The sequence below is a fragment of the Marmota monax genome, unplaced genomic scaffold (assembly GCF_021218885.2).
Source record: "Marmota monax isolate L192 unplaced genomic scaffold, Marmota_monax_Labrador192_F-V1.1 WCK01_AAM20220418_F8-fsc00018, whole genome shotgun sequence".
In the NCBI taxonomy this organism is placed as follows: Eukaryota; Metazoa; Chordata; class Mammalia; order Rodentia; family Sciuridae; genus Marmota; species Marmota monax.
Genome location: NW_026692201.1, coordinates 17,364,334 through 17,381,444, shown reverse-complemented (window position 1 = coordinate 17,381,444; position 17,111 = coordinate 17,364,334). Strand labels below are relative to the sequence as shown.

The 17,111-nt window shown below is 34.6% G+C and overlaps 1 protein-coding gene across 2 annotated transcripts in view; it reads right to left on the bottom strand.

The window, feature by feature from the left end:
• Positions 1 to 17,111, bottom strand: part of Adgrv1 (adhesion G protein-coupled receptor V1) — a 569,696-nt gene that overhangs the window by 440,267 nt on the left and 112,318 nt on the right. For both annotated transcript variants that reach the window (XM_058574584.1, XM_046428479.2), the window contains 6 exons: positions 12,409 to 12,624; positions 9,503 to 9,718; positions 8,545 to 8,789; positions 7,113 to 7,294; positions 5,500 to 6,311; positions 2,741 to 2,950 (listed from right to left, as the gene is read on the bottom strand). In XM_058574584.1, the coding sequence (XP_058430567.1) occupies positions 2,741 to 2,950; positions 5,500 to 6,311; positions 7,113 to 7,294; positions 8,545 to 8,789; positions 9,503 to 9,718; positions 12,409 to 12,624 (1,881 nt within the window). The remainder of the gene's footprint in view (positions 1 to 2,740; positions 2,951 to 5,499; positions 6,312 to 7,112; positions 7,295 to 8,544; positions 8,790 to 9,502; positions 9,719 to 12,408; positions 12,625 to 17,111) is intronic.

Sequence of the window (17,111 nt, the reverse complement as noted above, 5' to 3'; positions counted from 1 at the left end):
ACACACAGGATGCACATGCACAACACTAGGTATCTTACAGTTAAAATCCCCTTAAGTTAATGCTGGAAATTCATATTTTTTTTATTTTTTAAAACTGAAATTCCAGGACTAGGGTTGTGGCTCAGTGGTAGAGCACTTGCCTCATATGTGTGAGGCACTGAGTTCAACTCTCAGCACCACATATAAATAAGTGAATAAAATAAAGGTCCATCAACAACTAAAAAAATATTTTCTTAAAAAAATGAAAAATTCCATCATATCACAGCAAAGCACATATCTAGTCTAGCTCTAAATTCCTTCTTTCATCTAACCTTTCCTGGCCTTAGCTTTATTTGTAGCCTCCATACCATCAACACTTAAATTCTCTATTTATACAGTATCCCCTGCCCAAGTTTCTTCAACAAAGCAAAAGCAAATTCAATATACTCCTCTTTAATTTATTTTCTCCAGTGTTACTTCTTTCCTTGTTCTCATGGCCAAAGAGCAGTGCTTCTCAAAATTTTATACTATAAAAAGGCTGGGGTTGTAGCTCAGTGGCAGAGCGCTTGTCTAGCATGTGTGAGGCACTGGGTTCCATCTCCAGCACCACATAAAAATAAACAAATAAACAAAATAAAGGTATTTTTAAAAATAGCAAGAGAACACATGGAATATAAGCCCATAGATAATGCTTTTGGATATCAAAGCAAAGTGAAACTGGTATAAAAGTTTATCTCATCATAGACCATTAGCACTCTGTGAACTGGAATAGGCCTGAGGACACTGCTTTTTTTTTTTTTTTAAGTTGTAGATGGACACAATCCCTTTATTTTATTTATTTATTTTTATATAGTGCTGAGGATCAAACCCAGTGCCTCACACATGTTAAGCAATCGTTCTACCACTGAGCCACAACCCCAGTCCGAGGACCCTGCTTTGAGGGCACTCCCCAAAGGCCACTAAATCCTTTAGTTTATCCTTAGATATCATCTTTCTATCCCCAATTTTTCTTTACAATCCATCCAGAGCTGCTACTATTTTCTCTAGCCCATTTGAAAATCTTACTTGTTGGTTACATTAGTATGAGACCCATTGATTACTTCCTTATTCTGGTAACTGATGAACATTTCTCCCTAGTTTCTTCTGTCCCCTCTTTGTCCTCTGAGCTCTTACTTTCCCAGTATCTTAGCTTGCTGTTCTACATGATTACGTCCTTGATAACTTGTTTTCTCCTATGTTCCCGAAGATTGTATTTTCCTGATTTCAACTATCTCTGAAAATTCAACTTCTATCTCTGAGATAGAATTAAAGTCTCTTACCAAATTCTTCCTTTCACATGGACATTACTACTCACATTCATTACTCTTTCAATTAAAATCACTTCACATATTTATCAAAAAATCCTTGCATTGTCAGGTTCTGCAGCAAATACAAATTCAAACAAAACAGTCTCTCCTCACAAGGTGCACTGTAGTGTGGGCTTTGGATCCAGCGCAGCTGGGTTTAAAGCTCCACCTCTGATCTCCAATTCAATTTCCTTATGTAAAAATCTTGTGTATTCAATTATACCCAGTTCATAGGACTGCTGCTAAAATGAAGTGAAATAACTGATGTGGAGCAACTGTCACACAGAAAATACCCCATAAATATTCTTGTTGTCATTAATATTAACTATCCCAGCAGTGACATTTTATTTCTACTATGTTACCAAAAAATTTTTGGTAGTTAACGATTTGTCTTTAGATTGGGTTTATGGCAATTTGTTAGTCACTCTTAATCATTATTGCTAAGACAACATGCAATTCTACACCATTAACAATAGTAAAGAGTGTCAGAAAATGGCTCAAACATTTGCATAAATAATTTCAATAAACTTGCAAGTTGGGAGAATATACTAAGGAGACAGATGGTAAACACTGAAATGCATTCAGTTTCCAGCACAGTCACAAATTAGTTATTTGACCTTGTCAAGTCATTTGATTTCTCAGCTTTGTTTTCCTCATCTGTAGAGATCCATATACATGATCTATATCCTTTTTATTTCTTAATTCTTTAAGATAAAATTATTTTTTAATTCTAAATACAAACTATGTGCTGAAACAATCTGTAAATTTTTTTTGAATCTCAAAATAGGCTTATTCAAAGACAAAAAAACAAAACAGTTGTAATATCTAAAACACAAAAATTAGCCTATATATGATATGCAATAAAAAATAAAGATTCAAGAAAATTACAGTGTTTCAAGACAAAAAAAAATAGATATTATATAAGATTTTCCAGTTTGGCACTCTTTATAAAACATACAAAAACAATATAAAATCAAGGTTAAAATGTGCACTGATTTTAATCTAGTACTTGTTTTTAACAGGGAGTCAATATTTTACTGTTTCATAGTAAAAGCTACTAAAAAGCATATACTATATTTGCCAAGAACTGTGCCAAGCACTTTATACTTATTATAAGCTCATTTAATCCTCATGAAGAAACCTATGAAGTAAGTAATATTTTGCCATTTAACAGATGAAAAACCTGGACATCCCACACCAGTGGAGAATGGCAAGCTGGAACACAGTATCATTCTGTAAGCCTCCTACATCTAGTTAAGCAGTGCACTAAGCCTCCTCCCAAACATGTCCCTCTTGGATGAAAACACATAGTTCAACAAAATAATTAAAGGAAAAAAATCACAAGCTTTAAAACACTAGGCAAAAAATGATACCCATAGAAAAGAAAATGAATGTGCTCAAAAAAAAGAACCCACCTTCATGACCAATGACAGATCTGGAAGCAGTCTGAAAGCTAACAATTCCCGCCACATTGTCATTGGCCAAAATGTTCACTCTCACAGTGTCAGAACTGGGCAAAATTCTACTTCCTCCTTCAGTGTACACCAAACTAACTATGATGCTTTCATCATCCTCTGGATCGGAATCATCCAGAATGGTTAAAATGGCTGTCTTTTTGGTTTCACCTATAAAAAAAATATTAATGGAATTAAAAACGAAAGTTAAGAAAATCACCAATGTAGAGAACTCAGAAAGGCCCCAAATAATCTCTACCTTAAAAACGGAAGTAAAAAATAATGTGAGTTCATTATAATAGCTCAGTATTTGGGGCAATATTAACACCATTAAAATCAAATTTTCTTTGTTCATCTATATATATTTTTTTACACATAAAACACCATAAATATTCATTAATATGTAGAAAAGAACATTCTGAGTTACTAAAAAGTTAAAGGGTAGAATTATTTCAAAGAATCATAGCTTTATTTCCTGGTCTTTAAAAAACAATGACCTAAGTAGAGAATAAGCTTTAAAAGCATTTTATATCTAAGAACAGTTCCTTTAAAGACAATGGGGTCTCATTCTCATTCTGGCATTATTGTGGAAAATTTTTAATCAGGTATTCAACCTAACACCTCCCTGAAAAACCAGAAGCACATAGGGAATTGTGATCAAAATGGCAGAATGGGATAGGGACAGGAAATGGATGACAAATACTGAGTAAAAGAACCAGCATGAATAAGATAAGTCTTTGGGTAATTAGACAATGTCAAGTACCAACTTCTAGGATGTAGAGCACTGTGGGAAGCAGGCAGAAAATAAATTCAAAGGCAGGCAGGATGGCCAGAGGGGCCTAGTAATTTGCTTTGCAATTTGATCTAGGACCCCAGTAGTAGATAGGGCACCAGTGAGCATCCTAAAAGCAAATACTGCATCTGTGGTTCAGCCCATGGTGTCCCAATTTACTTCCTCCCCACTCTAGGAAGAGGATAAAAGAGAGTAAAAAAGAAAAGTTAGGAGAAAGCAAATTAAATGCTGATGTTCTTTCCCTCCTGATCCTGATGCAGTGATGAGATTGCCTCAAGACAGTAGATATTATCTAATAATCTAAGTTAGCTATGAAATATAGTCCATTTTATGTGATGCAAAAATTATAATTCAAGAAAATAATAATTTATATAATGCTATTACTCTGTATGATAACTTTCTTTGTAGTTTGCAGAGCCAACAGAAAATCTAAATTTTTATCACCACTCCATCCTCATTACATTTTCATTATTTCTTTTGAAACAAGGGAAAAATGTTATCAATTACCAAACTACCCCCTTCCATCAATTACATCATATTCCCCTATTCCCCAAGTCATTTGCTAAGCCATTACGAAAATGTTTTCTACTATTTTAAAACCATATTATAAAACACAGTGCTGACTAGATGCTTCAAAAAGTTTACCTTTTCAAAGGATGCCTGTACCATACCCCTAACTAGTTTATGAAAAAAAGTGTTTGCGTTAAAAAGTTAAACAACAGATATAATGGGCTGATCCTAGATATGGAACTATGAATTAAGATTTATTTCCAGGCTGGGGTGGTGGCTCAGTTGTAGAGCAAATGCCTAGCAAATGTGAGGCATTGGGTTCAATCCTCAGCACCACATAAAAATAAATAAATAAATAAAGGTATTGTGTCTGACTACAACTAAAAAAAAAAAAGTTTTAAAGATTTATTTCCTTCACTTCATTGCATATTGTGAGGATCTTATGAGTAGTCACTACTTTTTCAATCAGGAAAACACTTTATTAAAAAAATTTTATGGAGTCTATAATTGCCCAAAGCAGGATTTCAACAATGATTTCAGTAAAAACTTTCCCACACCCAATTAAACTAAATACCTTTGTTTTGTTTATTTAGTTTTTTATGTTTGTTTGTTTGTTTTTAATGTGGTTCTGGAAATCAAACCCAGTGCTTCACTCATGCTAAGCAAGCACTGTACCACTGAGCCACAACCCCAGACACCAATTAAACTATTTTAAACATATGAACTTTTCTGATCTTAAATATTAGATGATTGGACTAGTCCTTAAAAAAAATCAGTGAATCTGACCCTAATTCTAATTTGTTGACCATATTATATATAATTATAATACTGATAAAAATTTTTAAATCCCACCTAAGTTTAAGAACAGAATTATAGATTAATTTACACTGTTTAATTTAATGTGAATGTGGTCACCAAATTTTATGCTATTTAACTTTTAAGTTATTTTCATTGACGATTTATCCCGACTTGTCTAGTGTATTTGAAAATGCTTACACATTTGCCTAGGTAGTACTGCCTACCCATATAGTGGTTTTAAGTACATAACATTCTTGTAATTTTTCTTACAAAATTAAAACCTGCCTTATGGTTGCCTCTAAAGGCATTGCTATCATGGATAAATGAATAAAATTCACATATTCCCTGAAAATCGATAAACACTATAATCAATAAACTATACTATTCAATAACTAAAAAGATACATGCAGAGTCATGTCTACCTAAATATGTCACATCAATCATTAATAAGCTAATCAAGTCCTATTTTTTCCAAAACCATACTATACTTCTACAAGTTAGCAAGAATATGCATACAGGAATACACACATTAGCAAGAATTGTCTTGAACATTATCCAAAAAATTGACTCTAATGACCTTACCAGGGAAAACTGAAATCCATTTAGAACCATGACTCACCTTCAGCAAAAGTCAGAATGTCTCCAGCACCTATAAAATCTAAACCTTCAATAGCTGTTCCACCAACAACACGCCATTCAACAGTCACCTGACCTAAGCTTCCTCCTGTCCTGTGGATCACCAGCTCCACTGAGGTCTGAGGCTGCTCCTGAACTTCGACAAACAAGCCATCTTCGGAGGTATTGGGACTAATACTATAAATCACAAACACTCCAAAGGCATCACCATTTAGTGCTATGGTAACTGTAGAAGTATTTGGCTGTCCAATGGTTGGCTGATTTTCAAAAGTGGCTGTGATGTTCATGAGATGAACTTCAAGGAGAGAAATTAGGAAACTCTCATCCATCTCTGGAAAATCATCAGGAAGAATAGAAACTGTGAGATTTGCAATTTCATCACCTTCCAGCATTATGGCCCACTGCCTTGTCACAGGCTCATAGTCACTACCAGCCACAGCTTGACCACTAAAAAGAGATGCTACCCTGGTCATGTTTTTCTTGTAGGTCCAGAAGTCTGAATGATTGACAGATGGGTTGATGGAGGATGTCATCCAAAAACACTGAGGACCCTCAGAAGCACTGAAAAATGAAAACGCCGAGCAAGCATGTTCTTTGAGGCACAGAGTGGCACAGGTGTACTGGGGCTCCCCCGCTGCAGAGACATTCACCCAAGTTCTCCAAAGTGGGTCAGGCACCCCTTGAATTGGTGATTCATAGTAGGACAGTAAATCTTCACCTTCCTCAACTGCAAGAGCCACTACATCAATGTCGGAAGTACTGTAGAACAACAACAGCTGCCCAAAGTGCCCTCCACTAAAAGATGGAGGGACAATTAAGACAGGTTAAGCACTCAAAGTAATCTGCATATTGTACAAACAAAAGAGCAGTGCTGATTGTGGTTTTTGTTTTTTTATGTTTAAAATAATAATACAAACACAACATGCTTCTTAATTGCATGTCTTCAAACATTTTTTTCTTAGGTAGGGAACTTTTGCTAGTTTTCAATCAAATAATGATTTTTTAATAATATTTACTTTTTAATTGAGCTATGAAAATATCTTGCAAGATATGCAAATGGTATCAATTTCAGAATTTCCAAGCAGAATTACAAAATGAGTTTTAATTACTAGGTTTTACTGAAGATAACAATAATAACAGTACATTTGGAAGAAATGTAATGACTTGCTCTAAGGTCCCTCAATCCTACATTATCTGTTCCTAAAGGAGCTCAGTGTAAACTAAGCTGCCTTCAAAAAGAAATGCAGGAAAAAAACAGAATCTGAAAATCAAGCACTTCAAACAACATCTGAGTGTTCTTTAACTTAAAGTTGTATTTAAGTTCTACAGACTCTAGATTAAAGTAATAAATTTATGAGATTAGAAAACAAAAAGGTGTATAATCTACTATTCATTTCACTAACAATAGGTATAAGTATGATGGATCATTTTATTAATAAACATAATTCAACCAACACATTTACCTATAAAATAAATCATAATATGGAAAAACCATCAAATCCAAACTATTTAATTGTAGGGGGATCCTTCTTCACCACCCATAATTCCATAATCACCCATAATCACTCCCAATATGTGAGCAGCCACCTCTTATACCTTCGCCTGACAGTGATGTTAGCACAGGAACTTCTTTCCAGAGGCTCTTGAACACGATAAACTGACTGAACAAAGGCTACTGTGCCATATGGATTATCATTGGCAGGAATAATAATATTTGCCACTCCATCTAACCCAATAGTGCCTCCACCAGAGGCATCAGTTAGTTGCACTTGGATAACCTAAAAATAGAGTGAAAACTTCCTTAACAGCATCCCAGCTCTGAAATTAGAGTAAGAATGATGCAGGTAAAAAAATCAGCAAACATATCCATACAAGCAGAAAAATAAAATAGACTAAGCATAAATGGATTCAAAGAAAACTCCCCCAAAACATTTGCAAACCCAGCTTAGAATGGAATAATTCATTATCAACTTAATAATAGAGCATGATTATACATAAGAAATACAGGCTGTTTAAATTCCTTAATATTCAGTTTTATAATCATATAAATCAATTTTAAGATTCCTATTTATGTTTATCATTTCAATGATATGACTTTTATGTCCTATACCTTTTTATTGAGGGGAAATATTGCATATGCATTTTAGCTCAGAGTTCAATCTATTATGCTTTATTTCCCATGTTATCTTGAATGGAAATTCTGACAAATCTTATAAGAAAAAACATCATATTGTATTGCAACCTTTAGAAAAAAGGAAAGAGAAATGTTTTCTACATATAAATGAATAATATTTTAGAATTGAATTATGATTTGCATTCAAGAGAAATTTTATGGACTCCTATAAAATTTAATACTATTAAAGAATAAATGCTAATATAATACTTTTATAAGGTCTAAGCTTTAGTAATACTGGAATTTTATAAAATAAAATTATCTTCAGACAATATGTTAGTGATGGATGAATCAACTTTCCCACTGAGACTCTTAATTTTAGTTGCCATATTGCTTCTTCATCATGAAAAATATAAAACAGGAAAATTACCGAGCTTATTTGTTAAATAAGCTCTGAAATTAGAGTAAGAATGATACAGTTAGATAGTAAACTCTCAATAATAGTTGAAGAATAATAAATGAAGAGTGAAAAGTCAAAATCTACACTTAAAAAAGATTGGCTTGCATCCAAGCCAAAAGAGACCATGAATACAAATTAATAAAAACAAATGTAGAAAAAAATGAACATAGTTTTATTATTTTTAATTATTTAACACCATTATTGAAAAATACAATGTAATTGCACAAAAAAAATCGTATACTAATAAAATCTCATGTAGACAAAATCTATTTCTAGAATATTCCTCCTCTTGTTATTTGTAAAGATCACTTTTATACTACCATACTTTGAACATTCTTGCAGAAATAATTTATCTGACATCCTCTCTAAAATGTCATAGCCAGAGTCATCTGTTCTAGTCACTATAAGACAAGGCACAATTTGCAGTGTCATTCTATACTAGCCATTCCTCTCACCTCTTCAGTCTCCGGAACGTCGTCAGCCAGGACCTCTAACAACAAGGTTTGAATGGTTTCCCCAGGGGCAAAGGTCACATTACCTGAGACAACTCGCAGGTCGCCAGTAGCAAGCTGTCCATTAATGGTGGCAACCCACTCAATAGTAACATTGCCGAGTGTCCCAGAATTTCGAATTATTGGCAGGTTTACCTTCACTGAGTTAAACTCAGGTTCCTCTACAATAAGTTTAGTGATCTGAAAACCTGGAGGGCAGACGGATACAAAGTATAACTGAGTCAACACAGAACTAACAAGGACCCTTCTACAGTGGATTCTTTCTCCCACTAAGCTACCTATGTAGCTACACTCCACAAAATCAGGGTACCATGCTGTGACACAACTTTGTCAGGCCTGCCAAAGTTTCCAACCATTATTTTTCATTGTGCTAACAACAGAAATCATAAAGTGAGATGTCAACAGGGGTCATGTATATACCAGCCATGAGTGAAATAATCCAGTGGGAACTTGGCTAACTATACAAACGGCCTGCCTAGTCCCCAGGGGTAGTTGCTATTTGCTCCCATGATTGATACTATGCAGGAAAGGGAGGCTAGATGTTGCCAGATTTTCTTACTTATCAGGAAAGCCCAGAAAGTCAGATCTGAATGGCAATTTCTACAAATTAATTTTTAAAGGAATTACCTAAGACTCACAAAATGCATCTGGGAACCAAGTCTGAACAGAAAGATAAAAGTTCGTGATTTCCATCTCTATGTTAAGGGGTGATTTACTTACTTTTTTAAAAAAAAATTACTATCCATGCCTGTCAGTCTACATAGGGGTCCTATGTATCACTAATAAACAGTTAAAAAAGAACACTTAATCAAATCAATTCTGAGTCTCTACAGAAAAGAAATGGCCATTATACTTGACTTATACAAACAAGTAAAAGAGAGGTGCAAACAAGCACGATTACCAAATAATCCATAGGGGTCATCAGAAGCCTCAATAATAATGACAGCCTCTGTCAAAGCCCCTAGTTTCGCTCCTCCTGTTGTTTGATTCAGCAGCTGCACAAGGAAAGATTCTTCCAGTTCAGGGTAGATGTCGTTAATGATGTATATTGGCACAGCTTTACTGGTTTCCCCTTCCAGCAAGACCACATCTGATGAAGCTATACTGTAATCTTCACCTGCAAAGACAAAAAGTAAAATGTTAACATTTATTCAGAATATGATAAACATTCCACACACTAGGGAAACAATATTTACCCCAAACTTTATGGTATACTTGGGGAGACATTTTCGAGGATATTAACGATATCTATTCTAAACAAAGTTTTCTAAAACTAATAAAAGTTGGATTTGATAATATCATAAGATAATGGAAAAAACTTCTTAAGGTTGTTCAACTTCATGTCTTCATTTTCAGGAAGATGTTTATATACTTTACTATAGATTGATTCTCTGCCTCCCTCCTTCCTTCTCTCTCTTTAGAGTGAGATAGACAATCATTACCATAACATGGTTCCTTCTCTACAAAAATAAATAAATAAATAAATAAAGAGTACAATACTTTAGAACAAAGAAAAGAACTAGAATTCCACTTTCACTGGGGAAATAAACTATACTATTGCAGAAACGGCATGTTAGCATCCTCAGTGATACAGCTGGAAATGATAAACTTTCCTACAAAGCTGGATAAAAAGCTGCTGCTGAGTATTGCTCAGGGTGGCAAGAAAACAAGCACTGGATAAGGAAAGGAGGGAGATTCCCTTTGGATCCTACAGGCTAACTCCTCAGAACACTAATTCCCCCCACCTGTCAATAGATGAGGTTGTCTAGAGACAGTCAGGCATTCTTCAGTTTGTGCATCCTCTAATGTGCACAGATGAGGTAAGCCTGGCTTGTTTTTCCTTTTTTTTTCTTTTTTGAAGATGGACAGAATGCCTTCATTTTATTTACTTATTTATTTATTTTAAATTATTTATTTATTCTACTCTGTTATACATGATGGCAGAATGCAATTCATTTCATATTACACATAGAGAGCATAGTGATTTTTTAAATCACTAATTGTACACAAAGTATTTTCACACCATTCGTGTCTGCATACATGTACTTAGGGTAATGATGTCTAACTCATTCCACCATCATTCCTACCCTCTTGCTCCCTCCCTTCCCCTCCCTCCCCTTTGCTCTATCTAAAGTTCCAACATTCCTCCCATCCTCTGCCCCCATCACCATTATGAGTCAGCAACCTCATATCAAAGAAAACATTCAGCCTTTGGTTTTTTGGGATTGGCTTGCTTTACTTGGCATTATATTCGCCAATTCCATGCATTTACTGCAAATGCCATGAGTTTATTCTCTTTTAATGCTGAGTAATGTTCCACTCTGTATATATACCAAAGTTTCCCTATCCATTCATCTACTGAAGGGCATCTGGGTTGGTTCCACATTTTAACTATCGTAAATTGTGCTGTTATAAACATTGATATGGCTGTGTCCCTGTAGTATGCTGTTTTTAAGTCCTTTGGGTATAAACCGAGGAGTGGGATAGCTGGGTCAAATGGTGGTTCCATTCCAAGTTTTCCAAGGAATCTCCATACTGCTTTCCAGATTGGCTGCATCAATTTATAGTCCCACCAGCAAAGTATGAGTGTGCCTTTTTCCCCACATCCTCACCAACACTTATTGTTGTTCGTATTCATAATAGCTGCCATTCTGACTGGAGTGAAATGAAATCTTAGAGTAGTTTTGATTTGCATTTCTCTAACTGCTAGAGATATTCAACATTTTTTCATATGTTTGTTGATTGATTGTATATCCTCTTGTGAGAAGTGTCTCTTCAGTTCCTTGGCCCATTTATTAACTGGGTTATTTGTGGGTTTTTTGATGGTAAGGTTTTTGAGTACTTTATATATCCTAGAGATTAGTTCTCTATCTTATGTGCTTGTGGTAAAATTTGCCCCCATTCTGTAGGCTCTTTATTCACCTCACTGATTGTTTCTTTTGCTGAGAAGAAGCTTTTTAGTTTGACTCCATCCCATTTATTGATTATTGGTTTTAATTCTTGTACTATGGGAGTCTTATTAAGAAAGTCAGGGCCTAATCTGACATGATGGAGATTTGGGCCTACTTTTTGGATCAAACCCAGTGCCTCACACATGCTAGGCAAGTTGTTTGCCACTGAAGTACAGCCCCAGCCCAGGCTTGTTGTCTTTTTTTTAGCAAGAATCATGTTCAGATGATTTATATTTTAAATCAGGCATCATATCCCTCTCATTCACACTCCTGTTCCTTTGAGTGAACACTAGAATTCTAACTGAACTGTTATTGGGCAAATCTCTCTCTAAATCCTGGATCTCCTGTATCAAAGAAGGCAGTCTCCAAATGTGTGCATTTGGCAGTCAAATCATTCTGCTTATACATAAAATAGTCAATGCTAATCATTGTCTCTTCCATATTCTTCATAAATAAACAAGTAAGATAATGGCAGATAAGCCTACTCCAAAGAACCAAAATTAATGGCTACTCATTTTTCCTGCATTCCTTAGTAGTCATTTACACATGAAACCCTTTCAAAAAATGAAAAAAATTCAGAGAAAGCCAATGACATCCTTAGTTTACTTTCCATTGGCTTGTGCATACTTCAGCTGTCATAACTTTTGAATTTTGGTACAATTTTACCAGTGTCTTTTCATGAATTCTACCAATTTGGAGTCACAGATATGTAAAATCTCTAGATTGGTATCTAAACAGACACAAGAGTACTGATGCTTTCTAGTTGATTTTTCGAATTATGTCCTTATGTGGCTTTGTTAATCCAGACACATGACCCTTTAAAACACTTCGCTGCTCCTTAGATATCTTTTCTTACCAGCTACTGCAGTTATTGGCACAGCTTTAAACTTCACAGAAACATCTGCAAATGCTCCTCCTGTTCTAGTCACATTGATAATAGGTCCAACATGATTTTCTGTCACTCGAACCACTGGCGCTGAAAGCTGAAGGGTTCCAAATGCATTGTCGTTGGCAAGGATAATTAGATGGGCTACAGTTTCTACCTTAGGTCCCAGGCGTGGAGAATTTGGAACTAAAAGAGAAGAAAAGCTAATATATCAAATTTCTAAAAACGGGTTAAAAGTCATCAAGAAGCCTCAATAAAACTGCATCAGCCAGATGTCTCTCTCTACTATTTATATTTCAAAGGATTTAAATCTGTATATGCACCACCATTAAACTAGAAATTGGAAATACAAAAATAAAGTAAATAGAAAATCCCTGCTCTCTTGCATCTTACAATCTAGGGAGATTTTTCTTCATATAAAAGCTTGGCAAAGGAAAGATTACCCTACACAAGTATTTTTAATAAGTATTGGAAACTTCTGAAAAAGCAGTGAAATGGTTCAAGTATAATTAATCATCAATTTACATGATATTACAAGTCATAATGAGCCTACAGAATTATGTGCTTCTATTTAGTTCATCATCATGCCACTAAAGAAAAACAGCACTCTGGTTATGAAACTGAGTAGAAAAGGCATTTCCTTCTAAGTTCCTTGAGCTTAAAGACCAGCTGCAGACTCCAGTCACCCCACTGCACTACAGAACACCAGAATTTACTCCTCCCATCTAACTGTATTTGAATACCTATAATCCAACTTCCCTCTCTCTTCACTTGCTACTACCTTTCCTAGCCTGTAATAATCACTCTAGCCATCTACTCTCTTTTTTGAGATCAACATATTTAGCTTCTTCACATAAGTGAGAATATGCAGTATTTATCTTTCTGTGCCTGGCTTATTTCACTTTTGATAAAGTTCTCCAGTTCCATCCATTTTGCCACAAATAGCAGTATTTCATTCTCTTTGAGAGTCAAATAATCTCCCCTGTACCATATTTTCTTATCCATTCATCTGCCGAGACAGATAAAGACAGGGATAAATATATATTATTCAGCAGACTAGGAATCAGGCATAAAGAAGTTGAAGAACTCATGTAAGATCCTCTACTAGTACCTATCAGACACAATGAGGAGGTGTACTAAATGGTTGGCCTCATTTTCTTACTTCCTATTTATGATCCCCACCATATCAGCTACCTGACCTTTGGCTCTCCACCACTGGGCACCCTGCCCTGCACTCAGGTGCAGGTGCTAACAGCTGCTCCTCTCATGGAAGTTGATGATTATACTTAGAATAGAGCAGCAAAGATCCTAGCAGGCCCTACACTGATTTGTCTACTAAAATTTGAGTCATCAGCAAGTTTATAAGATGACAGAATAAAGGAGATTGCTTTCCTGACTGTTCTGTGGCATGAAACCAAGAAAGCAGACAGCAGCTTCTTAGCATTTTTGAAGGCAGTCATTTTTTCATGGGTCAGTTTTTTGAGGACTAGGAGTTTTGTTTTGTATTCTTTCATTTTTAAAAAATTTTTACTTTACATATACATATATATTTTTTCTCTTACCTGTTTTGCTTGATTCTCTCTTTTCTTCCACTAACAGCCTATCTGTATTGTTCTCTCTTTCACTCAATTTTTTACATCTATCTTCTTTCCTCCTCCCTCATAACCATCACATTCTATATCGCTTCTGTTCTCCCCCTGTCCACCATTTGAAATGGAAAACCCTTTTGCAAATTTGCTGTTTTCATTGTAGACAACAGCTGATCATATCATTTCTGTTTATTGTGATAATTAACACTGTAGACATCATAATAGAAACTATTTGGTTTAATGTTGTATATTGTTTGCATTGGTTGTTGTTATTATTTGTCTTCCCCTAAAGAGTGAGGTTCTGGAAACCTTCAGGGATACCATAAGTCCAGGGGGCAGAAACTCTACTGCCTCAGATCCATACTGTTAGAAAGGTGGACACACAAACAACATGAAAAAGCAAGGAGCAAATTGTCCGGAACAAACCGAGATACTCCAATAACAGAATCCATTGACACCACAGTGGAGGAAATGTCAGAAAATAAGTTCAAAATGTACATAGTTAAACTGATCTGTGAAGTAAAGGACTGAATAAGGAGTGAAGTCAGAGAGAAAATATAGGAAGTGATAGATCACTTCAATAAAGGAATAAAGATTCTGAAACAACAACAACAACAACAAAACAGCAGAAATATTCAAAATGAAGATATCAATTCCAAATTAAAAATACAATTAAAAGCATCACCAACAGACTAAATCACTTGGAAGATAGAATTTCATACAATGAAGACAAAATATATAATCTTGAAAACAAAGTTGACTGTAGAGAAAAAAATATCAAGAGACCATGAACAGAACTTTTAAGAAATATGGGATAACCTGAATAAATAAAGATTTATTGGGATAAATAAAGGCTGGGAGATACAAACAAAAGGAATGCACAATCTTTTCAGTGAAATAATATCAGAAAATTTCCAAAACTAATGAATGAAATATAAAATCAAATACAGGAGGATTACAGGACCACAAATATACAAATTTACCCTCATTAAGGCACATTATTATGAAAATGCCTAACATACATAGGGATAAAGATAAAAATAAGGAAAGAATTTTAAATGCTGCCAGATAAGAAGACAGGTAACATTATAGGGAAACCAATCCAGATCTCAGATGATTTCTCAAATCAGATCCTCAAAGCTGGGAGGTCTTGGAAAAATATATACCAAGCTCTGAAAGAAAGTGGAAGCCAGTCAAGAATACTATACCCAGCAAAATTAAGCTTCAGAATTGATGATGAAATAAAAACTTTCCCTGATAAACAAAAATTGAAAGAATTTACAACTAGAAAGCCTACACTACAAAACATACTCAATGTGATATTTTATGAAGAAGAAATGAAAAACAAAAATGAAAACCAGCAAAGGGAGGAACTACACTAAAAGAACACTGAATCATGGCGAAACAAATTCTAATTAAAAACCAGAAGTAAATCAAAATGACAGGGAATAATTATCATATCTCAATAACAACATTGAATATAAATGACCTAAACTCATCAATCAAAAAACATAGACTTGAAGACTGGATTTTTTAAAAAAGGCCCTACAATATGCCATCTCCAAAGAGACTTACCTCATAGGTAAAGACATCCACAGACTGAAGGCTAAAAGAAGGGATGAAAACATCATTCACATAGATCTCATAAACAAGCAGGGGTTGCTATCCTCATATCAGATAAAGTGGACTGCAAGCCAAAGTTAATCACAAGATACAAAGAAGGATATTTCATACTGCTTAAAGGAATTATACATCAACAAGACATAATAAGTGTAAATATTTTTGCCACAAACAATGGAGCATCTATGTACATCAAACAAACCCTTCTCAAATTCAAGAAGTAAATAGACCACAACAAAATAATACTGGGTGACTTTAACACACCTCTTTCACTACTGGATAGATCCTCCAACCAAAAACCAAAGAAGGTATAGAACTAAAAAATATGAATAATAATTTAGACTTTACAGGCATATATAGAATGTTTCATCCATCAATGACTGAATACACTTTCTTTTCATCAGCACATGGATTCTTCTCTGAAATAGATCATATCTTATACCCACAAAGCATCTCTTAGCAAAAACAAAAAATAGAGATAATACCTTGCATCCTATCAGATCATAATGGAATGAAATTAGAAACCAAAGATAAAATAATACATAGAAGCTACTCTAACACCTGTAAACTGAATAATACACTATTGAATGATGAATGGATAACAGAAGAAATCAGGAATGAAATTTAAAAATACTTATTTTTCAAAAGAGGGAACCCTTCCAAACTCGGTCTATGAAGCTAGTATCACGCTGATACCAAACCAGACAAAGACACATCAAGGAAAGAAAATTTCAGACCATTATCCTTGATGAACATAGACACAAATATTCTTAATAAAATACTCACAAATTACATACAAAAACATATTAAAAAGATGGTGCACCATCATCAAGTGGGGTTCAGCCCACGGATGCAAGGTTGATTCAACATATAGAAATCAATAAATGTAATTCATCACATCAATAGACATAAAGTCAAGAATCACATGATTATCTCAATAGTTGCAGAAAAAGCATCTGACAAAATAGAACACACATTTGTGTTCAAAACACTAGAAAAACTAGGGAGAATGGGAACATACCTCAATATTGTAAAAGCTATATATGCCAAACCCAAGGCCAACGTCATTCTAAATGGAGAAAAATTGAAAGCATTCCTTCTAAAAACTGGAATAAGACAGGAATGGCCTCTTTCACCACTCCTATTCAATATAGTTCTAGAAACTAAAGCCATAGTAATTAAACAGAAGAAAGAAAGAAAAGGGATACAAATAGGAAAAGAAGAACTTAAACTATCCCTCTTTGCTGATGACATGACTCTATGTTTGAAAGACCCAAAGATATCCACCAGAAAACTTTTAGAACTCATAAATAAATTCAGCAAAATGTCAGGATATAAAATTAACACCTAGAAATCAATTGTGTTCCTATATATCAGTGATGAAACAACTAAAAGAGAAATTAGGAAAAATACTCCATTCACAATAGCTTCCATGAAAACTACAGAGCACTAAAGAAAGAAATT